This window comes from Pyrus communis, chromosome 10, assembly GCF_963583255.1.
Source record: "Pyrus communis chromosome 10, drPyrComm1.1, whole genome shotgun sequence".
NCBI classification, from domain to species: Eukaryota; Viridiplantae; Streptophyta; class Magnoliopsida; order Rosales; family Rosaceae; genus Pyrus; species Pyrus communis.
In genome coordinates this window covers 21,785,788-21,811,429 of record NC_084812.1, presented here as the reverse complement: position 1 = coordinate 21,811,429, position 25,642 = coordinate 21,785,788, and the positions used below count along the sequence as shown (strand labels likewise).

The 25,642-nt window shown below is 36.3% G+C and overlaps 3 protein-coding genes across 3 annotated transcripts; 2 read left to right on the top strand and 1 right to left on the bottom strand.

Annotated features, from left to right (window-relative positions):
- Positions 1-1,079: 1,079 nt before the first annotated feature.
- On the top strand, positions 1,080-5,649 carry LOC137748223 (RING-H2 finger protein ATL8-like). The gene is made up of 3 exons (XM_068488335.1): positions 1,080-1,699; positions 2,581-2,678; positions 4,305-5,649. The coding sequence occupies exons 1-3, from the start codon at positions 1,541-1,543 to the stop codon at positions 4,726-4,728; spliced, it is 681 nt and encodes a 226-aa protein (XP_068344436.1). The 5' UTR covers positions 1,080-1,540; the 3' UTR covers positions 4,729-5,649.
- Positions 5,650-10,000: 4,351 nt separating this feature from the next.
- On the bottom strand, positions 10,001-11,720 carry LOC137748222 (cytochrome P450 77A3-like). Its single transcript, XM_068488334.1, has one exon. It carries the CDS (start codon positions 11,649-11,651, stop codon positions 10,107-10,109), a length of 1,545 nt encoding a protein of 514 aa, XP_068344435.1. The 5' UTR covers positions 11,652-11,720; the 3' UTR covers positions 10,001-10,106.
- Positions 11,721-12,966: 1,246 nt separating this feature from the next.
- Positions 12,967-22,558, top strand: LOC137748002 (short-chain dehydrogenase TIC 32, chloroplastic-like). The gene is made up of 8 exons (XM_068488116.1): positions 12,967-12,996; positions 13,714-13,767; positions 13,814-14,067; positions 14,213-14,292; positions 14,623-14,776; positions 14,929-14,983; positions 17,027-17,031; positions 22,495-22,558. The coding sequence occupies exons 1-8, from the start codon at positions 12,967-12,969 to the stop codon at positions 22,556-22,558; spliced, it is 696 nt and encodes a 231-aa protein (XP_068344217.1).
- Positions 22,559-25,642: the final 3,084 nt, after the last annotated feature.

Here is a 25,642-nt window from a genome sequence, read left to right as displayed (position 1 = left end):
GGTGGTTCTTGGGTGGGTTTTGTAGAGGGGAATGAGAGCTTCAAGATGGTGGTGGTGGCGTCGAAAAAATCCACCGGAGTTGGCCGGAATCAACCTTGGAAAATGGGTGGTCGCGAGTTGGAAAAACCCACGGGAAAGCTGAGATTTTTTTTTTTTTTTTTTCTTCTTTCTATTTCTGATTGGGTCTCACCCTCTCCCTCTAATTTAATTGGTTCTTTCCTACTTGTGCCTAAAATCAGATTGGCCACTTTCCCACAAGGTGGGAAATTCAAATAATTTATAACTAAATTTTAAATAGTCATTTTCAAACGTCCATAACTAAACCCTTATAATCCGGACTCGCAAACGGCTTTTGCCTATGCGTTCACATCCACGAGTACTACGAGAATATGTTAAAAGAATAAGTCATACGTCTCTCTAGACGATGGTCAACATAAGTCAAAATCTTTGTCTCTATGGCATTTTCGTAAATTCACGCTTTTAAAATAAAATAAAAACTTAAAATTTGAAACGGGTTGTCACACTTATGTGTCACATTAATATTTTTTTATTTTAAATTTGGTTATCCAACAGATATGTTGGATTTAAACCATTATTTATTACTTTTTTTACTTTCTTTTTTTTTGGTCAAACGATAGATTTTAATAGATTAAATGTTAGATTAGCAACTGACGAGATTTTAACCTACGTCGTCATGCAAGAGCTTAACACATTTTCACCACTGTGGTAAAGGGTCACTTGCACATTATTTACTTTTATCAGTTATTGTTAGTATTTTTTAAAAATATAAGAATAAAAAAAATAAAAATTATGAAAAGCATTTATTAATTACTAAAAATAGATTAGAAAGTGTTGTCAAATTTCACAACAACTTCCTCTATTACTATTCCATCTCATGTAACATAGAAATTAGCATATTGGTTCAAAAGCATTAGTGATGTCTTTTATTTTACATATGTGGATTTTTTGACATAAAATATACTTATCTCTATATTTGTAATTAAAAAAAATGTTTAATTAGATTTTAATTGCTGTACGGTCAACACTGTTTAGTGACTGAAGTCAGTATCCAATCTTAACCCAACACCCAAAACCTGGATTTTCCTTTGGATCTGAGCAAATCCCTCCTTCCTCGAGTACATCATATCCCTCTTATTTTGTGTGATTCCAGTTACATGGGCTTCCTCAGTCCCTGGCTCTGCTCAATCCCTCCATGGCTTTCTCCTTATCCAGTCCTGCCTTCTTCCCTCCTACACTGAAGCAGTCCTCTTCTCCCCCCTCTCTTCACTGCCACACAACAACTAATCTTTGAGCTGTCCTGTCCATGACAATTGGCTCAATCCCAGAAGCAACAGCAGCACTAGAACCTGCAACACCAGCAATACAAAACCCATATCTCAGAATTTCCACTACCTCAGTGGAAAATCTTACCCAATTCAGTGCAGTGTGTGTGAGAGTGACTGACGGGTCTTGATTTTTTCTGAATAAATTTTGAGCTTGTTGTGAATTTGGGTAAATTGGAAATCCCAAATACAGAGTCATGATATCTTCAGGGATAAACCTGGTGATGACGGTGATTGGGTTCGCGGTGAGCACCATGTTCATCGTGTTCGTGTGCACCAGGCTTGTCTGTGCGAGGATTCACCTCAATGTTTCTAGACGCTCCTTCCCGATAGCTTCCAGATCCGATCTCAGTATTGTATGTTTCATCCTTTTCAGTTCTTTACTTTTGATTTGTTTTCTGGAATGGATGAATGGATTGTTCGTTTATCAGTAATTGGCTTTGATTTTAATCTTGTTAGGATAAAATAGAATCTGGGAATTTTCCATTTTTCATTGGAAATGAAGGAAAAATTTCTTGGCACGACTGTCAATGGTTTCACTGTACTTAGATCTTACTCTTTCAGTAATTATGTCCTTATTTAGTTATTGTGCGTTTTGTCATAACTCTTTCAGTAATTATGTCCTTATTTAGTTATTGTGCGTTTTGTCATAATATGTAGTTCTTATCATTTTCTACATTGAACAAGGTTCTTGGATTTTAGTTTAGAGAGATTTGGAGCAATGGCCCCCAGACTTTAGTCTAGTTCAAGCTTTGGTTCCTGAACTAAAAGTCAGTGACTGTTGGTAATTTGGTAAAGAACTTGTCATAGTGTGCAGCAATGGTCCTTTTGGATAACTCCATTAGAACTCCTTATTTTCCCCTTTAATCTCTTAAGTTGTTACTCAAAAGGACTATTGCTCCATGTTGTGACAAGTTCAGGGACCAAATTTTCTCGTAGTTTTATGCATAATATTTATTTTCAACTTTCTTTTGTGACTTCCTGAGTTTAATTTGTCATTTTGAATTGGTAGTTAGTGTACCATTTAGACTATTTAATATATCTTTTGGTCTTTGTATATCTCTTTACTTATTCTGGTGAATCACATAAAATATATACAAACAGGTTGTTGATTTATTAGACCTATATATATATATATATATATATTCCAATTTTCTTTCTTTTTATAATACGAGCTTATGTGGAATACGTATCTTTGATCATGAATTTAAATGGTTTTCACTTAATTTGTATACAGCTGGAGCGGGGATTGCATGGCGTTGAACCTGTAGTAGTAGCCAAGTTTCCAACAAAGAAGTACAGTGATGCATTTTTTTCAGCAGCAGAAGATGCTCAGTATGTTATTTCTTTAATTCTTCCATACCTCACTTTAATTGCTGTTTGCATTTTTTATCATTTGAATGATTGTAATATGCAATGTTTGCGAGATATATGATGATTTTTCACTATTTTGGACTTGAGTGCATTATTTCAATTTTCCATAATATTTGGTATAGGTAACTATTCCAATTCAGATTCTCAACCATATGTCTTATAATTTGTTTAGTATTGGAATTTGAAAATACCAGGGAAAGGGGTAGAGGGAAGGATTTCCAGTGTTCGTTCTAAAGTTTCTCGTTGGGAGATACTGTAGAATTGACCAATTCTAACTTGTAAAACTTTTGGACCTTTGGGAGTTGCAAATATCAAGTACTTTGGCTAATACTGATAATGTTTAGTTTGAGATGCTAATCTCCTCTTTCCATACCTAAATGATGATAATGTTTCTTAGAAGCACGCCTCTTTTATTCTCTTTTTTCCGGTTACATAATACAGCATTTTAATGTTCAATAGACTTCCATGATGCCACATACCCTGTTTTTCTCATGGAGAATTTTAGATTTGTTCTGGACTGTGGGATGTGATACATTGGTTAACATTTGTTTATGGAGAATTTTAGAATTTCTGTCTGTGATGTTTAATTTTCTCGTAAAAGACACTGTAGTTTGAGAGAGGTTAATATGTCCTTGAGCTTGGAAGGGCTTGGAAGGTCAGTGAATGTATATAAGAATGAAGTTTACGCTAGGTACTTGTCCACTTCAATCTTGTATAGCCTCTGATTCATCCTCAGCTGTATTCAGTGTGTAATCATAGATCATTTTCTTATGTTTCTAAAAGCCAGTGGCTACTTATTTAGTGTTCCCAAAATTATTTTAAGAAGTAATTGATCAATGTAAGTATTTCTATCTTCACGTGCTCTTAGAGCTATTGCCACCCTTGTGATTTCTGATATCAAATGTTACTATTCATATATTTCTTAAAAAGTGCAGTATTGTCGTTATGATGCAATGTAGGCATATTTAGAGGGCTATATAACATTTCCCAGTTCTTTTGGAGCTCTCTTATTTTGTAAGTTTTAAAAAATCTGGAAAATGCAGTGTTCTTCTGCAGTAAAAGTTATCCTTGTTAATGCCTGACAATGTAAATCGACCACATAATAGTTCTTTGAGTCTGAGCCAGTATCCTGCTATCCTGAATCATTTCTCTTCCCATTTTTTGTACTTTGTTGGTTATTGCATATCCCGAAATGTTTTAAGGTTTTTGGTTCCTTAATCCTTTCATTTCAATGTTCCGGCAATATGTGAAGGTTCTCTTTTTGACCTAGTCAAGCCTGCTGTTTCTCTCTTTACTGAGGTCAAGTTTGCAATTTGAGTGACATTCCAATGAAGAACATACAGTAAACGTTTAGTCTGGTATCTGAATACTCAATAACGTGTTTCAGAATTTTTCTCTTATTCTCTGTTGCTTTAGTGGTTAAAAGAAAAGAGAAAAAGCAATGAGAATCAAATGAATATTTTTGTTATGTTCACCTATACTCTTGGCACTTTACAACAATTTCAATTTCAATCAATATGGTCAAACATGTTATCTCTTAATCCTTGCATTTTTCTAATGAAATTTCATTTTTCTTTTATTTTGCAGATGCACTGTTTGCCTCGCAGAATACCATGGTGATGATGTATTGCGGATCCTCCCCTATTGTGAGCACTCCTTCCATGTGACCTGTATAGACATATGGCTTCAGCAGCATTCCACATGTCCTGTTTGTAGAATATCATTGCGCGAGTTTCCTGAGAGAAAACGCCGCATGCAACCCTTGTTCAGTTCGGCTATTCGGTCTCATTACGGTACAGAGTCCTTCAATACCCATTCTTATCGCTATCTCTTGAATAGTCGCGCATCAAGAACTCATGAAAACCATGGTATGGACCCCATTCAAGAAGATCATGCGGCATCAGAGGGTGATGCAACGGATGCCAGGGAGAATAGCTCCCCCTTAACTGAGAGTAATCAGATTTCTAAGGACTTGGCAAATAAGCATGTAGAAAGCCCATCAAATCCGTAGGCACATTGGTACCTTTGAATTCAGGATACATCCACTAATACCTCTGATCGGGCAGCGATTGAGAATGGGTATGTCGTAAAAGTTTGGAAGTAAAAATAGCATTGTTACCTTCTCTTAGGAAGTCGGTTGTTGGCTCTTCTGCTTGCTGTATATATAATCGAAAAGTGATTTTACTTTTCGTTTTGATTCACTTGCTTTTGTTTCGTTGTTCGGGTGGCTGGTCTTGGGCAGTTTTGTTAGATCAGTTCTTTAAGTAGTAGCAGATAAAGGTTGCTTGCTGGAGGTTATGTATTTCACATGTATGCCCTTACTGTCAACTCATTGCCATGGAAATGGAGAGAAGGAATCTGTTTGAGCACTCTCCCCTTTTATATGGGGAATTGATGAAGCTTGGGAAGGGGTAAAATGGGATTAAGCTAATGATTTAGACCCAAAACTTGATCTCGAATTCAACTTTACGCCCTTTTTAATACAAGCGATATTAGGGGAGAGGGTTGGAACATAGAACCTTAGGCGCATGGATAAACACTTTTAATCACTCTTTGTGTCAACTTTAGGCTTTATGTGATTGGAAAATGCTCCAAAAAACCATTGCGCACTGCGCTTAGCGTCTACGTTCCTAATTTTATTTTCTCGCCATTGGATTGAGCACACCCAAGAAGAATCAAGCGACAAATGAGAGAATGTAGAAGAAGAAGACGGGATTGTGAAAATTACTACTCTATTGATTTTGTTCAACCCGAATCCAATATAGCTTTTCTACAGTCGTGTGACACATCGGAATAGTAAAATTTGCAAGTAGAGTGTTTGTTAGTAGTTGGCAAAAAGCATTGGCACAGAGAGTTATCTAGTGCTGTAAATGTTTGTGCGTGTAATGTATGACATTGAATTTTGGAAAAAGAAAATTTATGTTTTGTATCAGCCGGCAATATCGGTTGAGTTTCGTAACTAGTAAGTACACCAAGCAACAGACACTGACAGTCATGCTCTTGTAGTTGTTTCTACATCACACAATATGACCAGTGGGGCTGATGGTGGCAGTGGTGTTGGAAACGGTGGTCGGAGTAATGTGGTGAAAGCAATGAAAATGGTCATTGTTAAGGTGGTGGTGGTCAAAGAAAGTTATCACCACTCTGCATACAACGGCAGGGTGTGGTGGTGATGATAGTGGCGATGTTCGTGTGTGATTATGGTGGTGGACCGGTGGTGCAGAGGCAATAGCGGTGGTGGAGGACAGGTGGGGGTGGTAATAATTAAGTGTTGATTAACGTGTTTGTTTCTTATTAGTAACACATCATTTCGGTTAAAAAATTTGATATCTCAAGTATTACCCTTCATAATAATATGATATTAAACTCACCATCCACAATAGTTAAACGTTAAACCTTCCATTTACTTACAAGTAAAGATGAGGTGAAATAACTTATAAAGTGAAATATTTTCTTTGTTGGCATGATCTTGAAAACTCAAAAGAGACCCCGACTATTTAAACTGCCACGAGACAACAATTTAATGGCCTATATAAAGTCAAGCCTCTTTCTATATGTAGCGTTGACACTCATTATTCTTTTTTCTCTTCTAAAGATGAGTTCAATATGATTTTATTGAATGGCAGACAACAGTTCCCTATTATTTATATATAAAAAAAAAAAAAGTAATGTTAAGGAGATTAAGTTTACAGATAAAATTTGGAAACTAAATGATATATCATCAATAGGAATGAGTACGTTTATCAACGCTTAAATAATAAATTGATCGTTAATTTCCATGTCTTTTAGTTTTAAAAATTTTGTCTATAAATTTAGTCTCTCTAACACTACCATTTATATAATTGTGAGATCAGTGTACAAATAAATAAGAAGCAAGCAACAATTTCATTACATTTAAGACTGCTGAAAGTGTTACTTGTATAGATGGTCATGGTAGTGTACTTTAGAGTATGATGGTGCAAAGCGTATACCTACAATGCGAGAAATCTTTCCATACAAAAATTGTATATATTACGTGTTATAATATAAATAGAACTTACGTATTGCATGTTGTAATATAAATAGAACGAAAATGCATTTTTGAATGTTGGATACATTAAATCTCTCTTAGGATACGATGTACAAATAATGACTCAGGGCAGCTTTTCCAAGATGCAATATCGACACATAAGTATTCACATGAAAAGGGAACCAAATTATTCGGCTTATGAATGCCACGATGCAGACATATTGACATTATGGTGGTCCGTATGGACAAGGATTGTCTGCCTTCTTAGTTTCGATGTCCTCCCGTACCTTCTGTTTGTATGATCATGGTTAAGTCACGTTAACATTTTATATTACTATTTATTTTTATCTTATTATCTCTATTAGAAAAATAATATAAAATGTTGACGTGGCTTAACTGTAACCACACAAAACAAGAGAGCACCGAAACTAGGAGGGTAGACAATCCTTGTCTGGTCCGTATTCCACCTCCACTTGTACGACTGCTGTAATCACCCTTCCCTCGTTAAATCCCCGATCCATGGGAAGAAAGAATACCAGCCACATCGTTCGTTGTATAATTTTCTCTCCATTCCCGCTTTTAAAGAAATATGTCTGAATTCTTAACCGGGTTAAGTTTTTCTCTCAAAAACGCTTGTTTAAGTTTTCTGTGTGAAGTAATTGTTTACTTACTCCCTACAATATACGGTTTTGATTATCTTATCACATTGCTAGATGAAGATTCGGAATTTTTAATATACTTGAAACAATGTTACATGGTGTTATTATTTTACTCAAAAGTGAGAAGCTCACTCATATTATATAATACGTGAAATGATATACCTTGTAACAAGTATTCTATGAGCACATAAAGTTTTAGTTCACAATGAAAATTTTTTGTATCAAATGTTTTTGTTTGATGTATTTGTATCGTAAGGGTCATCATGAAACGATGCTACGCTTGACCATAGCTAATCTTGACATGATCTCGAGCCAAGTCACATAATTCGATGGTTGATTTGCACAACAATTGCAATATTGCTAATATCTTTTGAAGTAAATATGTAAACAATTTCAAATGATTAAATTCATTGACATCTTGCACTCGAGATCTTGTGCTCAGCGATTCTCGCTTTTCATACCACTTGTTCAAAAACAAAAACATTAAAACAAGCCTGAGGAATTGGTAAAGCTAAGTTTAGGCAAGATACACACACACACACACACACACACACACACACACACACATATATAAAGTATCACATCAGGTGTGACTTTGCGGTCAAGAACAACATTCATGGTGGTCACATAGGATTCATCGACAGATTCTGTGGAATGGAAGAAGACACACATTCACACGATATAATTATTTCTTCCAAAATTTAAAGTACGTAGCAACTGATTGCTTTAATGTACATAAATACAGATGGACTCAAGTTTTGACTTTAATTACACAAGCATGCAGTTTGTTAAATTTAACCACTTTTAACTATTACTAATCCTCTCAAATTCTACCCCACACTCAGTTGCACCATATTTAATTTTTTTATACGACTTTTTCCGCAATACTTGACACACAAGGAACTTAAGATTACAAGAAATTTAAACGTCTTAGTTAAGCTAGAGTGCAAGACAATTTACAATTTGCTTTCTTAATTAAGCTAAGCTAATTTATCTCGTACGAAAAGCTTCGAAACCAGTGTAGAGAATAAAAAAGTAGAAGTGAAAATGTATCATGTATTGTAGATATTGGTACTAAGCACGATCAATGCTTAACAAACTTTTACATGTTATACTTGTGTAAAGCAAGATTTTAAATGAACTTAATAGAAGGAGTTGGCCAAAAAAAAAAAAAAAAAAAGCGATGGATACCCAATATTTGTCTAATACTTTTTTAGTAGTGCTACACTCAAAGTTCTAAAGGACGCCGGGTGTTAGTTGAGCTATTGACTGGAGCCTAGCGCGTAGACGGGGCCTAGGAGGATTTAAGTAAGTTTATTATCCATCGTATAAATAAGTGTTTGTTTATACTTAAAAACACATAACTACATTGAGATACATAAATGGGAAAATAGAATGACATATAGATTATAAAGTAATAGAACATAACGCAAAATGAAAGTTATCTATTTCCTATTTGAGTGAGATTCTTGATCTAAACGGGTGCCTAAGCAGGCGCCTAGACGGTCTACGGACGCCTAAACAGTTCTAGGTGCATTTTCTTAAGTTTCAAATGCCTAGAGATTAATTGGGGCGGTGGCCAGCTGCCTAAGAACATCTCCAAAGAAGATGTTAAAATATCCACATAAGCTATAACACTAAAAAAAGACAGCCACTAATTATTTCCAATCGAAATGTCAAATCCTATGTGACATGACATGGAATGGCAGCAAAGGAGGTTGCTGTCAAATTCGACAGCAGCTTCAAATATATTTTTTTAATTAGTTTAATCATTTATTATAATAAATGTTGATTATTGAACATGCAGTCTGTTCATATCCTGCCGAAGGCCTCCTGGGATTAGCTCCCGAAGCTCTGGAGAGGCAAAACAGAGGATATGAGATTTGGAAGAAAAAGATGAAATGAAAAAAGAAATTAATTGGTAAAGAAAATTGTGAATGCTTATGGAATATGTGTGTGCGGAATGGATGAGAAACTCTGTGAGATTCTGGAGACAATTCATCTCTGATCACATGAATAAAAAAGATAGGTCTTCTTTCGATTTGATAAAGAGAGCTCAGTGTTCAAACTGATGAGATTTTGTTGTCTGGAGCAAGAAAAAAGTTATTCGTGGTGTTGGAAGCAAGAGAAAAGTTATTCAACAAGGATGAGGATCATGTCCTTATTAGTGTTCAACCAGAAAAAAGTTATTTGTTGGGTTTCAATTATCATGAATGATTTATATGTGTAAAATTTAAAATATAAAACAAAAATTAAGAAAACAAAATAATATAATAAAATAATAGTTTAATTTGACATATCAGGTGGAGAGCGAAATGTTAAAATATGTCAAAGTGTCATGTATGCTATCAAATTTAAATTTTATGTTCAAAATTTGACATCTTCTTTGAAGATGATCTAACCTTGCCTAGACGGGAATTTTTAAAACAGTGGCTACAATTACCACATATTAATACCATTAATTGCCAAACGCTTTTATACAGTTTTTCATATCAAATGCTCAAGCTGCTTTATTTTACAACTAATTATTCCTTAAAGTACAACAAAATAATTTTTTAAATCCATAAACACTTAAAAATAACCAAAACATAATAAATAAAACGAAAAACAATACGAAACGGTGATCCATGATACAGATTAAAATGAAAACAAGATGTACATATGATAAACGCTATATATCCGTATTATATCAAAATTTATTAGATTTTTCCACCGAATCAATCAGATTCGAGGCTTGATCATAGCTCTAAGAGTGTTCTTCATCACCACAGTGAACTCCAATTTTCCAGCAAAATCTATCTTCTCACTAGCCTGGTAAGCACTCCACTCGAACTCCTGCACCATTCTAGCCAGCATTAGATGAACATGCACGGTCGCCATGCCCAACCCCGGGCATATCCTCCTGCCGACCCCGAACGGCATCATTTTAACTCCGGTCACCCCGGTTATATCCGCCTCCTCCCTACCGGACACAAACCGGTCAGGATCGAACTTTTCTGGGTTGGACCACAATTTCGAGTCGTCCGATATGCCGGGCAAGTAAATCTCAACATTTACATCCGTCGGTATGTCGTACCCGGCTAAAGTAGTAGGCTCAGTTACTGCATGGGTTAGCGAAAAGTAGGTAGGAGGGTGTTTACGTAAAAGCTCCTTCACTGCGGCTTGCAAGTAAGGCATTTTCTCCACATCTTTCTCGTCAACTTTTCTGTCGCCCACACTCGCTTTAACTTCGCTGTACAGCTTCTCTTGAATGTCCGGATTTGCTATGAGCTGAGCAATTCCCCATTCGAGAGCCGTCGCCGTCGTGTCAGTGCCGCCATTCAGAAACTCTGAACAAAGCGTGACCAATTCAGCATGAGAAGGCGAAGATTTTCGTCCGTCCACTTTGAGATCGAAAAGAGTGTCGAGGTAGGAGAATGACGTCGCTTTGAGATCCGACCCTGGGTTCTCGAGCGCCCTGCGACGTCGTTCGATGAACGGGACAATGAACTGAATCTGCTCGTTTCTCACTTCCAGAGCCCTCTTCCTCTGCTTGGAGAAAAAGGGGCTTAAAATCGGCAAATAATCGTCGATTCTCGGGTCGAGCACGATTAAAACCTTTTTCATTATCTGATCCATTTTCTCCACGGTCTCCTCGTCCATCTCGATCCCGAAACACATTGCCAAAAGGATGCAAAACACGGCGAAGCGCGCGTTTTTAAGGACCGAAACGACGCCGTCATTGGCCTTGGCGTCGGCCTTAATCCGCTCGATGAGTGTGTCCATGGCATTTTCTCGAACACTTCGGAACTCCTTGAGGCGAGTGGAGCTGAGCATGTTCTGGACCATGTTCCGCCGCAGGGACCGCCACACCGGGCCGTAGACAGCGGCGTTGACGGTGAACTTGTTGCAGCTGAAGATTGTTCGGGTAGGGTTCTCTCTGGGTCGGGTGGCGAAGACTGCGCCCTTCTCGATCAACGCTTCGTGGACGAGCTTGGCGTCGCTCAGGATGATCATGGTTCGGGTACCCATTTTGAGGGTGAAAATGGGGCCGTACTTTTGCCGGAGATCATCGGCGTACTGGAAGAATGGTTTTCCGGAGCGGGCAAACTGGAAGAGGTTGCCGACAATCGGCCATCCCGGCGGACCGGGAGGGAGGTTGGGGTGCTTGGATTTGGACTTGTGGGTGAGCAGGAAGATTAAACCAGAAACGAGGAATGCAAGGAGGGTGAAAAAAAGGTGGTAGTAAGAGGAAAGAGAGGCAGAGGAGAAGGAGAAAGTAGCCATTGATGAATGCAGGGAAGGTGTGTGAGAGAGGAGGAGAGAGAGTGAAGTGAAGAGTGTGGGGAAGAGAGAGATGGGTATAAAATGGGTAAAGCTTGAAATTACAGTTGGGATTAATAAAGGCACTTCCCTTGTACTTTGAAGGTGGGGAGGGGTGGGGGTGGGGTGGGGTGGGGTTGGGGGGTGGTCGGGGTGTTCTTGGGCCGTGTGGTTGGTGGTGGGTGTATATTGTTAAATGCTACCCTCTCAAGCCTGTCAATTTTTTACAGAAGTGGTATAAAGTGTGGGCAACCACTCCATTAATTTGAACAACTAGTTTTAGAGTAACGGTGCAATATTATCCAGTTATACCATTACTTGTATCATTCCTTTAATAAAATTAGTGTCCGTCAATATATGTAGATTTCCTCTCTATTAGAAAGATAATACAAATAATGCAACAACTAAATTATAAAAATAACATTTTTACTATTCTAAAAACTCTTTTATTTTTATTTGAGTAATCTTTTTTCACATCTACTGCAGCAGATTCCAAATTACACGATTAATCACATTTTCAGAGAAGTTCAACATGTCCGTTGATGGTTTTGTTTATTTGGCACATAATTCTAGCCATTTTTGTATTTGGTTTGGTAATTTTCCTCTTGCAATACCTTTTAGGCTACTTTTTAATGGAAAACGATCTTGACCTGATCATTTTTCTAAAGATCTTAAAGATTCCGTGATCGATAATGTTCATCGAACATTTTACGGTTATTTTTTATTAAGTATTATTTATATTTAATTTTAAAATAAATTCTGATAGTACGATATACGATTATCTATACTCATCACGAAATTCAAAGGCTTGATATTGGAATCTGTCGAAGATCATACGCGTAAGTTTCTTTACATCCCAAGCAATAAAAATTAAAAAGAAAAACTTTTTTACTTTTTGGTAATAAATTTGTGCGGTGGAGGGGCAGTGGTCAGAAAATGTATTGGAATTCGTAGGAAATGAAATTATATTTTTATCCCAAAAATAAAAAGATAATGTTAGAAAGATTAAAATTTTAAATTAAATTTACAAATTAAATAATGTGTCATCAATAAAAAATAAACATATGAATTAACATTTAAGTAATAATTCACAATATTCACACTATTTAGTCTACAAAATTTAATTTAAAATTTTGGTCTCAGCATGACCCAAAATACAATGATGCTTGTGACACATAGCAAGGGAATTGTTAGCAAAATAAAATAGGCAGCAATAAATAAGAGTAATAAAATTTTCATGACAATGGTCGAGTGATATGGATGGGATGGAGAAATATTAATGGAGCCGCTTCTAAATTTTGTCTCTTTGGTGAAGTCTCTGGGTGTTTCCTTAATCTGCTAACTATTTAGTTAGTTTGTATTAAGTTTGTGTATCCTTGTTGCTACTTTTGAGTTACCTGTGGGTTGGATTTTGATCTGCAATTCCATGAGATAAATTGCATGTGTTTTATATGAAACTTGACTCTATCGCATCTTTTAGAAACAACTTTTAATCACGTGTGTTTATTCCAAAGCACATTCAACTTTTCGGCTAAATATTGTGTTGGAACTAAATTCGTGCACATTCGCAGACGGAGATGAAATCCAGTCAAATTAGCCCATGATCACTGACGAGGAGAGAATGAGGTTAATTGGGGGTGCGATTAGTGGAGTCATTTCAATGTAATTAGACCTAACAAGAACAGAATCACGCTATGTAGGATTTGATCCTACGGCATTGGGTTTTGGGGACCCACGTTTTGACACTAGTACGAAAACATGTTTGCGCGACGCAGCCAAATTCGTCGTGCAAAGTCTGTTTACGCGACGCTAAACACAAAACATCGCGCAAAGGCCGTTTGCATGACGTTTTGTGCGTCCCGCAAGATTTTGGCGCCAAACCAAGAATGTTTTACGCTTTTTTTGTTAACTTTGGGTGACGCAGGTGCACATGCGTCGTGCAAAACTTCTTTGCGTGACGCAGTTGGCGTCACACAAAACAGCTTGTGAAGATAATTTACCAATTTACCTATTTACCTTTTTGTAGCTTTGTTCCATTGTTGCTGGGCAGAGGTACACTGGGAAGCTAAATGTGAGACAAGTAATGGCTCTTATGAGAGCAATTTGAAATGTTTTGCCTTTTTCAGTTCTTAGACTGTTTAATTTCAGGAGCATCGGGTGGTCTTGGTTTGGAGACAACACGAGCTCTAGCCTTGCGTGGTGTTCATGTCGTCATGGCAGTAAGGAATACTGATGCTGGTAGGAATGTTAAGGAGGAAATACTTAAGGAAATCCCCACGGCCAAAATCGATGTCATGGAGCTTGATCTCAGCTCAATGGCATCAGTTAGGAAGTTTGCATCAGAATATAACTCATCTGGTCGACCATTGCATATTCTGATGTAAGACATCTAAATTGGACTGCTGAATATAACTCAGTTGCTGCTTGTGACTACATGTGTCTGTGTGTGTTTGCATACACGCTTGGTTGTGTGCCTTTGGATTGATGATTGTTATTGCTAATTTCTCCTCTGTGTTTGTTTGAAGTAATAATGCAGGGGTTATGGCAACTCCGTTCATGCTTTCAAAAGACAACATTGAAATGCAGTTTGCAACCAATCATTTAGGTATTCAAAACATAAAATTCTCTTGCTTTCTCTCTAGGATGTGAAAATCTTTTCCATGAGGGTATATGGTTGACAAACTTGAGATAGGAAAGTTCTGGCCCATCGTTGCAATTTTCTGTTTTTGTTTAAAGAAACACGGAATTGTTAGATTGGAATAATATTAGGATCCTGAAAAACTTCATTTTTCACATAGAGACTGCGACTTCCCCCAAGTTTTTGCTGTTCAATAAGGTTTCCGCTTCTCATTTTAAAAATACAGGTCATTTGAAATCAGTTGTTATATCCTCTGTATAAAATTGGGATCTGATAGTTCTTACCACTGTTCTGCAGGCCATTTTCTTTTGACAAACCTTCTGTTAGAAACCATGAAAAAGACAACAAGGGAAGGCAACAAAGAAGGAAGGATCGTGAATTTATCATCAGAGGCTCACCGATTTGCATATACCGAGGGAATTCGTTTTGACAAGATTAATGATGAATCAGGGTAAGTCTGAGAGGACAAGTTAATGATTTTATCACTCTATGCTGCTGCGAAATTGCAGTAGTATACGATTTAATGATTTTATCATATGATGTACCAAATTTTGTCCACTAATACTTCATTTTGATTTTCTTTTCTTACTTGAAAATGTACAGATACACCAGCATGTACGCTTATGGACAATCAAAACTCGCGAATATATTGCATGCTATTGCGAATATATTGCAAGGGATTTGAAATGTTTTCACTAATCCCAACTTGTCATAAGTGTAGTTGAGGTCTGGACGTGATTTCATCTTTTCAATCAATGGAACTATTTTCCTAATCTAGATGGTTTTCATCTTGTTTCTACATTTGTGCAGATGGTTAAACACAATGATCTTTGGTGCGGGTGTTACCCATCCGCAACCTTGGGAGGACAGAATTCTGTCAATTGCAGCTGTAAGTTTCAGTCTTCTATTATGATTTCATTTTAATTAAAAATGGGTAATGTGTTAACCTGTTAATTTATTCCATCATATGGTGGCGTCCATGGATTGGCCAAAGTCACTAAGTACCGAGGAATTGTTTCTGCACAGGCTCACCGTGAAAATCCAAGATCTTTATAGTGTTGAACAGGATGCTAACAGAGGTCCGGTTGCTGGAGGAATGATCAGGTAATTGGGTCAACATACACCTTCTTTTGTTATTGTTTCTATTTTTTTTTTAAATAATAGTTGTTGAGTGTATTTTCTTATCATGATTATTTTCATTATGTTAGGGAGCATTTCAGAGCATTTCTACAAGCAACTAGCCTTAATTAGGAGGTAGTTTGATGATTAATGTATCTCAGGTTGTGTGGAAATAACTAGCATATGGGGACAGCTACTTCCCCTTTGTCTCATCTTTGTTCAACTCTCTGTACTATCTTTTGTTAAACTGATGGAATATTCAAAGGTTATCAAGATCTTGTCCTGGAATATTCAAGCTTGGATATTCCATGACACTTGGAATATTGAATTAGTCTGCAAACTGGTTTACTAGTTACATGTTTGGGTCAATATCTAAGAAAGGAAATGAAGGTTTAATGCTTTGAAAATCTTCTGTGAAATCAGACATTGGTCTTTCTTTTCTTTTTTGGATTTGCAGAATCCACTGCTTGAAGGCTTCAATTGGGTCTTGGATAATGTGGGTGAGGAGCTACTATTTATAGTGAAGGAGTTCTTGTGCATGAGTGAGGAAGGTGTCCACGTGGCACATTTATGTGTCCCCTATGGGCCCTATTTCAGGAGATATTACAATCATGTTTAACTTTGAGGTGTATGATCATGTTTATTAATATATGATATTAAGTGGTTGAAATTTGAACAAAGTGTGAATCAGTTAGATATTATATTCTTGATTTTTTTTTGTTATTTTTTTAGTGGATTTTGGAGATTTTATGGATTTGAGGATTCAATTACTTCTATTTTTCTTATTTAGTCACCAAGTAGTTGAAGTAGGAGTGATTTGTTGTTGACCAATTCAACTTGGCTATCATTTTCTTTTGAGTTTTGGTTCAACCTTTTGAGTTTTTTAAAATATAACTTTGCGCAACGCCAAAGTGGGCCAATGCGTCATGCAAAGGTTGTTTAAGTTTTTTCTTTTTCTGTTCGGACATTTTGCACATACATTTTCATATAGGTTATAATTAAATACTTTTTCTTGGTTTATTATTTATTTTTAGAATTTAATTACAATATGTATTAAAAATTAAATCAAAAATATTTTTGTCAAAAAAGAAAAAAAAAAAAAAAAAGTTTGCGCGACGAAGAAGTTCCATAGGTCACGCAACGTAGGTTCTTGCGTCACACAAAGTGTCTTTCTGCGACGTCAGGGGATGTGCGTCGTGCAATCCCAGTTTGCGTGATGTTGGGGACGTGCGTCATGCAAAGTGTCTTTGTGTGACGTTGGGGATGTGCGTCACGCAAAGTGTTTTTATTACTTTCATCAAGTATACATAAGATTTTGTGGTATCCACTAGTGTAAATATTTTAAATTGAAGATTGATTTCATTCATTGTACTCATATAGGGTCAAGGAGTGTATCTGTAAAAAATTATCAAAATCAGAGTTCAAATAACCTTTAAATCGTGCTTTTTTGTTTATAACCGTCGAAAAGTTTTGTCCCGTTACTTGATCTCTAAATGTTTGTTTTCTGCTCTTTTTGGTGTATGCGATCTCGAAGCATATACAAACAAGTTTGGCGGTTGGATCGTTGAAACTAGTTTCGTACAATGAGTTTCCCATCAAAATGATAAATTTACTAACACTAGAGTTTATTGATACTTTCATTAAGTATAACATAAGATTTTGTGGTATCCACTTGTGTAAATACTTTAAATTGACGATTGAATTAGTTCATTGTATTCATTTAGGATCCAGGAGTGTAGCTGTAAAAAATCATCAAAATCGGAGTTAAAACTACCGTTAAATCGTTATTTTTCATTTATAACCGTTGAAAAGTTTTGTCCTGTTACTTGATCTCTGCATGTTTGTTTTTTGCGATTTTTGGCGTATACGATCGCGAAGCATATACAAACAAGTTTGACGGTTGGATCATTGAAACTAGTTTCGTACAATGTGTTTCCCATCAAGTTCAATGGTATATGTATTTACTAAGTAGATTTTAATTTATTTATTTTGTACTTATAACACTTAAGAAATTGAATGATATATGTGTAAAAAAAATTATTATGGGTTTTTAGAAAAATATATTATTGTGGGGTTTATGTAAAAAAAAAAATTTGAACTTGAAAGGAGTAAAGTCACATTTTCAGTAATTTTTTAATAATTAAAAAAAAAAAAAAAAAAAAAAACCTTGCGAGACGCTTTAATGTAGTCGTCGCGCAAAACGACTTTGCACGACGTCAAATTGTATACCTACATCAAAACCAGTTGATAATTTTGGCGGTCCTATAGCGAAAAATAGGCGTTTGTTTTTCAATTTTCCAAGTTTCACAACCTTGAACCCTGCATACCTCTCTTCCCTCTCTCTCTTTCTTTCTGTAAACCTACATCTCCTCTTTCTTTCCCATATACCTCTCTCTTCCTATAGTCCTGCATCTCCTCTATCTTTCCCATAGACCTCTCTTCCCTTTCGCTCATTTCTCCCTCTCTCTTTCCCATAGACCTCTCTCTCCTCTTCGCAACCTTGATCCCCAAATGTTGAACCCAGACATGTCTTCCCTCTTTTTTTCCCGTAGACCTCTCTCTTCCCTCTCGTTCTAAACGACGGGTAGCCACACGAATCTCGAAGCCGACGCGAATCAAGTCCCAAAATCAAGGTAAGGGTTTCTGATTTTCGTTGGGTTTTTGTTATTTAGGGTTTAGGGTGAAATTGCATGTTGATTTTTGAGTACTTTGAAAACCAGAGAGCCCAGAGTTGTTTCATTTTGTGATTGAAAAACAAATTTATTTAAAGGGGGAACGACTTGTCCCCATTTACCACCACCCGCACACCCCTATTCAGTCCCTTTCTCTTTTGAATCGAATTTGTGCCTGGGATTTTTTTTCTTTATTATTTTGAATCGAATTTGTGCTCAAATGTTTATTGTTATTTGTGTGATCAATCATTATGTTAAGGATAAATTGATTTAATTAATTTATTGAATTTAGCTCACCTGATGCAAACGTTGTTATGCTTACTAAGTAATTTATCAATATCACTGATTTTATGAGATGAGTTTTGTTTAGTTTGGGGTATCACATTGCATTAGGTTTTAGTTCTTCAGCTTCACTGGTTTGGGACCAATTAATGCGGGCTCTTGCTTCGAGAATTTAAGAATTTTTTTGTTTCTTCTGCCAAATTTTGGGGATTACCTGAATGTTCAGTTTTCAGTACTGACTGATCAGATTATGTGGTTCTCAGTTTATGAAATATCATTTTATTTAAGCTTCTAGGGTGTTTCATATAACTAGCATTTGCTTTCCTGATCTGTGTAAGGGAAGTACTCAATACATACATTATGAGTAAATAAAAAAAGCTGTGTTTTGTTCTAATTTATCTTGTGTCATGTTATATTTCCCATTTCCAAATGTCCGTTTATGATAATTGCATTGTGCAATTTGGTAATTTGAATGAATAAAGCCACAACCAAAGGCAGATACATATGATTTTGGGGAATTTAAATCGTTGTATTTGTGTTACTATTGTTGTTATCGTCTTTGGGTTTAATGTTAACTGATTCATACATAACACGCTGCATGTTTGAAGTTCCAATAACCTTCTAAAGAGGATTTTTAAGTTCATTTTAACTGCAATTCATATAATTTAGGAAGATAGTTTGATATAGCAGTGGTCATGAGAGTCTTGGTTTTGTTTATTAGATTAGCCAATCTCCCTGAAGAGGTGAAGAAGGAACTTGAATGTTTTGATTTCTCTTAAGCCACCAGAAAACATCAATTTATCTTGTTCTTAGCCGCCATGTGTTAGGTATAGTTTTAGATGGAGTCGTGGAAAAGAGAAGCTGAAATCTGGAAAGCATGGTATCACCTTATATTCTTTTGTTTTATAGTTTATTTTGTCAGAAACTCTTAAGAACAAGTTATAATTTGCTTTTCGTTTGTGTTTTGTTTTTGCAGATACTTTGAAAGGTTAATTTTATGCAAATTCAATATTACACAAGCATACAACAGACGAATCTCTAATTAAAAGGTAAAATTGTATAGGAGCATCCATGTCTGAGGTCACAAGGTATATGGCTCAGATGAGCATTCCTTATATGGTATATTATATCATATATATATATATATATTAACAGATAAGCAATGCTTTAGCGGGAGCCGACAGAAAAGGTCAAGTTTATGATAGTTTCTAGATATGTAGATTGGGAAATTATGATTAAACGAAGATTTTATATGCACTTCCAAGGCCATTGCGTGTGGGTTCTACTTTATCTTTAGTGTGCTATATGTTTTTTCTAAGTGGCAACTTTGATTGTTCAATCCCGTATTCCTACCCGGAGGAGAATACGTATGTTAGTTTCATTTAGAAATTTTAACCTTCTGTTAATGTTTGTTCAGTTTTCTTTGCTTTTTTCACACATGGTTTAGTTGTTCAGTCTTCTTTGCTTTTTTCTTCTAGTTTCAAATGCAAGAAAGGATTAGTTTCTAATGCTATATTTTTATGGTTCAAAAAGTGTATAGATGTCGTAGTTGATCACTCGTCGTAGGAGTGTGACCAATGCGCCTCTTGCATTATCAGCATTCACTACTTCAGCCGTGAGTGCTCCATTGACTGGGGAGCCTACACCCCTTACTGAGGGTACTGCTATGGCGTCCCAGGTGCTTGTATCATCGACGTCATCAGTGTCGGTTCAATCACTCAGTGCACAGCGGCCTCATCGGAGCCACCGCGATTTGGAGCCTTATATTCACACTTCCTCATCATCCAGTGTTGAGGGTGGGGGCTCCCAGCCAGGTAGTTTTTTTTTTCTAATTCTCACTATGTTGTTTTTTTTTTTTTTTTCATTTTGAAACTATTATTTTTATGATTGTGAAAATTTGCTGGATTGTGAAAATGTGTTGCGGGTTGTGAATTACTGTTATTTTACTTTTTTAAGGTTTTGGGAAATGATATACTATTAGGGGAGGTTTTGCAGAATTTTCTGTAAAAATTTAAGCTTAGGGTTTTTACCATTTAAGTTTTTTTGGAGAGCTAAAAAAAAACCAGGGGGCCTAATCGAATGCTGAAGACGGCACAAAATGTACATCTGTTTGCCTCCTTGATCAAGATTGCGTATAACTCGCGAAATCGTGGAGCGGCTACCTCATAGCAACATAGCATCGTCGCTACTAGCTGTGGTTGTGTTATTCGGGATTGTTGTCCTATGCAGTAGGAGACTTGGGTAGAAATTCCCTAGGAGACGAAGATACTGGTGTGGGACAAGTTGTCGGTTAGTATATTAATTTTTAGCCCTTTATCATTTTTTTAATTATGTTTACAAATATTATAAACCAAAGTATGTTATCTTAATATTATTAAATTTCTTACTATTATTTTGTTGTTTTATTTGTAGGTCAAATTTGATTTTAAGGACATATCCCTCGCGGTTATCACCTACTTAGACAAGACCTTCGCAAATCGGTACAAAAATTGGAAGAGTGATCTTCATGCGTATTTTAAGGAATTTAATGATCCATAGACTGCTTGCCTAGAGGGTTGCCCATCCGAGTTGGAGGACCGGCCAGAGGATTGGGAATGGCTCTGCAACCATTTTACGGACCCAAATTTTGTGGTATGTACATAATATTTTAATAATAATTCATTAATGTTTTAGTTATTTTTTAAGCTTTTTAAAATAATTTCTTTCAAATAGTCGCACTAACTTGTATATTGTGTGTTTAACAGAAGAAATATGTTGCTGGCAAGATAGCTTAGGAGTCTAAGACACTTCTACACCATTCTGGTTCGAAGCCCTTTTCATATAGGCCTGAGGCACGATGTCAGGTAAAAGTATATTAATTTTGAAATTTTATACAATTTATTTTTTATTATTGATTAATAAAATTTTCCTAATGTTTTTTTTTTCTTCAGGAAGGTTTTAAGTTTCCAGAGATCGACGTGTTCAAGGACGTTTATGTTCGACCTGGTAATGAGACCACTAAGCAGCTTCATGTAAGTATATGTAATTGTTATTATTCTTATATTTATGAATTGTTCAAAATTATATTTATTTTGTTATTAAACATTATATTTTTTTCTTTATTATTACAAGCTGCTATGGTGGAAAAGGGTTGTTCTCCAAGAAGCAACATTGCAGCTTCCCCCAGAGACCCCGATGGAGGACGTCACTTTACCCGAGGATGTAGGTTTTTAGATCATGACTGAGGTCCTAGATCAAAAGTACGGTCGTTGTCATGGCAAGGTTGTTTGGGGTATGGGGAAGGCGCTGGTTCGTCAGACGAGTGCCTCCTCTTCTAGATCTACCACAGGAGAGGTCAATCCCTGAAGGAGGAAGTGACAACCCTAAAAGATCAGCTTGCAGCCCAGGACGAGCAGATAAAGGCCCGGAGCGAGCAGATAAGGGCCCGGAGCGAGTAGATGAGGGCCCAGAGCGAGCAGATAAAGGCTGAGAATGAGCAGATGAAGGCCGAGAACGAGCAGATGAGGGCCCAGATGAGTATGATTGTATAGGCCTTAGCGATGTCCGGTCTCCAAATCCAGTTGCCATCCCTGATCTTGCTCCACCTTCGACCTCCTAGCCACTTTGCCTACCCGATACCCAGTAGTCTGATGTATAAAACCTAGAAGACTACTTATTGTAGTTTTTTCTTTTTGTGTTCGGATATCTTGTATGTACATTTTCATATGGTTTATAATTAAATACTTTTTCTTGGTTTATTATTTATTGTTTAGAATTGAATTACAATATTTATTAAAAATTAAATCAAAAATATTTTTGTCAAAAAAAAAAAAAAAAAAAAAAAAGTTTGCGCGATGAAGAAGTTCAATTGGTCATGCAAAGTGTCTTTGCATGATGTAGGGAAATGTGTCCCGCAAAGTGGATTTGCATGACGAATGCATACGTCACACAAAGTAGGTTTGCGTGACATAGGCGTGCGACACGCAAAGTGGATTTTTGTGACGTAGTGACGTGCGTCACGCAAAGTGTCTTGGCGCGACGCACAACCCTACATCACGCAAATCCACTTAGCGCGACGTAGGTTATTTCTTTGTCGTGCAAACCCTGCTACCACAAGCTTGGCGCGACGCTTGCCGCGTGACGAAGGTTCGTCGGGCAAATTTTTGTGCGACGTTTTTTGACTTTGTGCGACGAATGACTTACGTCACCCAAAGTGTTTTTTGTACAAGTTGATAGGGAGTGGTTGAATCCGAATAGGACTTCCTACATATCTTTGGGAAGGAGAATGAAACCACGACGTAGTTCTAAAGAAAACGGAGTAAACCATCCTTGACGAATAGTCGAGCCATTGAGAGAAGAGTTATCCATGGACGTGTTGATGCGTAGACGGCATCGTTCAAGCCTCTGTTAGGTATAGAAAGAATATGTGTATAGAAGTTCGAGTGAGAGAGTGATCCTCTTTCGATAAATACCTAAGCTAGTGTATTTATAGGGATATTGAGAGTCCTTGCAGGGAGAGTAATCTTCATTAAATCGAGAGACTATCTAAGAGGAAATCTAGAATAAGATACCCAATCTTCCTAGAATCTTGATTATGTTGCCTAATCCCTAAGATATCCTAATTTGACTTTAATTAGGGTTTCTTTACTTGAGAGACAAGTAATATCTTTAATAGGCTTAAGCCTAGCTTGCCGGACTGCGCTCTATGGGTTTCGAGTATTCCAGACCTTCTTGCCACCAATCATTGGCCCAGAAATCATGGTCTCACACATTGCCAAAAATGCTTTTGACATTATGAAAATGTTTTTAGTTTTACGGAAAATGTTAGTGTTTCTTTTATATTGTGTCATTTAATCAAAATTTGGCCCAAATATGTCGTGTCTGTTTATTGAGTCACAGCACATGAATGCATAATGGTGGAATTGATCTGGTAATCGAAATGTAAGGTGGAACCATAACCAAACAAATGCCTGTTGGAATGAGTAAATCGCAACTAACATGAGACGACCCAAGTCAGTTTACCCACGTCGAATTAACTTATTTGGTCGGTCACAACAATTTGAGTTTAACTATAAACACCAAAGTCATTCTCTCCTCTTGTGAGAGGTTTTGTCTACTCCGGTGAGAGTCTTTCTCACCCTTGTGTGAGTGATCCTAGTTTTTTCAATTTGCATCATCCCAAGCCTTAGTTGTTGCTAGGGTCAGTGGTAGTCAATGCTTTTTCTTGGCTTTCTTCTGTTCCTTTCTCCTCCTACAGTCTACAATTTTCAATTTCCACGTATCTACGCATCACGATCTCACAATTCTAATACTTTTCTTGCTTCTAATCTCACCATTTTGAGCAATAATTCCCCATCATCCATTTTGTACCACATCGTCTGAATCCAAATGTTAAAAAAAGAAAAAAAAAAGAAAAAGAAAAAACTAGGAAGTGGACATTGTATTGTAATGTCTGAATCTAAATGTAAAAAAATAGAACCAAGAAATAGACATTGCATTGCTCTGAATCCAAATGCAAAAATAATGTAAAAAAATAGAACCTAGAAACGAACACTGCATTGCAGTGTTTGAATCCAAATACGTGTCGTGTGAGGTGTGAAGCATAGGAGGTATGTGAGTACGGAAAAAAACAGAACAAGGAAACAGATATTGCAACGCAACGTTTGATCCAAATGTTAAAAAAAAAAAAAAAAAAAAAAAAAGAAAGAAAAGGAAAAAGGAAACATATACTACATTAGTTTGAATCCGTATTGACCTATTCCAAAATATAAATAAATAAAAAAATATGAGAAAGGGGTGTCAATAGTAGTGGCAGATTTTGTAATTTTTGTTTATCTAAAATGCATTCAAGGATCACAATACATGATTAACCTATTCATAATTAACATAAATATTGTTGATTAACCTAATCCTTTTTTTTATTTTTTATAATAAAATATGCATTTTTTTGGCTGAAATTCTTACTTGACCCCTCAACTTAACGGAAAAATAGATCACAAGTGCAAGATATGATATAATTAGATGACTGAAGCAACTATTATTAGAGTTCGGAGACAAAACTAGACTTGTATATAGTTTAAAGACGATTGTTACTAAGCCTACATCAGAGAATCAACGACATTTACAATAATCACTAATTCAAAAACAAATTGGGCCGTTAATTATCTAAAATAAATGATAAAGGGTAGCAAACCCAGCCTACTCTCAAGTGTCACTGCCCACAATAACGCTAAAGTGCTCTCATTTCCTCACCTCGAGCCACCAATTTGAAACTTAATTTGCAAGGATGACCGTTGCATCCTAGAGAAATTTATCGGATTACATCAAATGCATATGATAAACTATGAAGCTCGTGTAAATAACAAACAATAACATATTGTTTACAAATGAAAGGACACACAGGAATGTGACCTCAGTTTATAATTCAATGGATAAGTTCAACAGGCATACACAGTTCAAATCACCAACACCAGCTTTAATTTCTAAATCACAATCACAAGCTCTTCCTATCGCTCATATAACCCAAAGAATATGAAAAATGAAAACTAAACACAAAATGGTTATCAACTGTCCCTTAATGATTAAACTCGTTGTTATTGAGATTGGATCTTCTCTTTTAAAGCAAAATCAAACACATAATCTAATGTTTATTTTATTACTACCTCGTATTCTAATGGTAATAGAAAAATTCTGCAGAATTCTAGATATCGATTGGAGTGGAAGAGCAACTAAAAGAAATGAAATTTAGGAAAACTAATGAAAATGACTTGAAAACTTTAAGTTTTAACGATAAGAACAAAATAAAGGGTAAAGTGAATAGTATCAGGATTGATTTTTTAGTGTAAAAATGTGATTATTTGTTAAAGTAAATAGTATTGAGAGTTTTTCGTAAAAATTTCCATGAAATTTCTGTTGATATAGAAGGGTTCTAGTAGCTGAAAGTGACCAGCCTGGGCGTGTTGATCTCCATGAAATGAAAGGACTATTTTTACCGTTCGTGTTCCCCTGACCGGGTAACGTATGACTTCAGTTACCCATAAAATAAACAAAATTTCTTTATTTATAAATGGTATGAGGGTACTGCCATGAACCATGCATGACGCTTGCTGTCCGTAACTCAGTATATGATGACCACTCACCAGTGTGTGTCTCTGTCTACTACCTAATTAAGGTCTTGAGAATACTTCTTTTATCGGTATAAAAAGGAGCACAAGTGGTGACAAGTTACAGTTATCCATTTTTTTCGAGTCTAGAAAAACTATAGA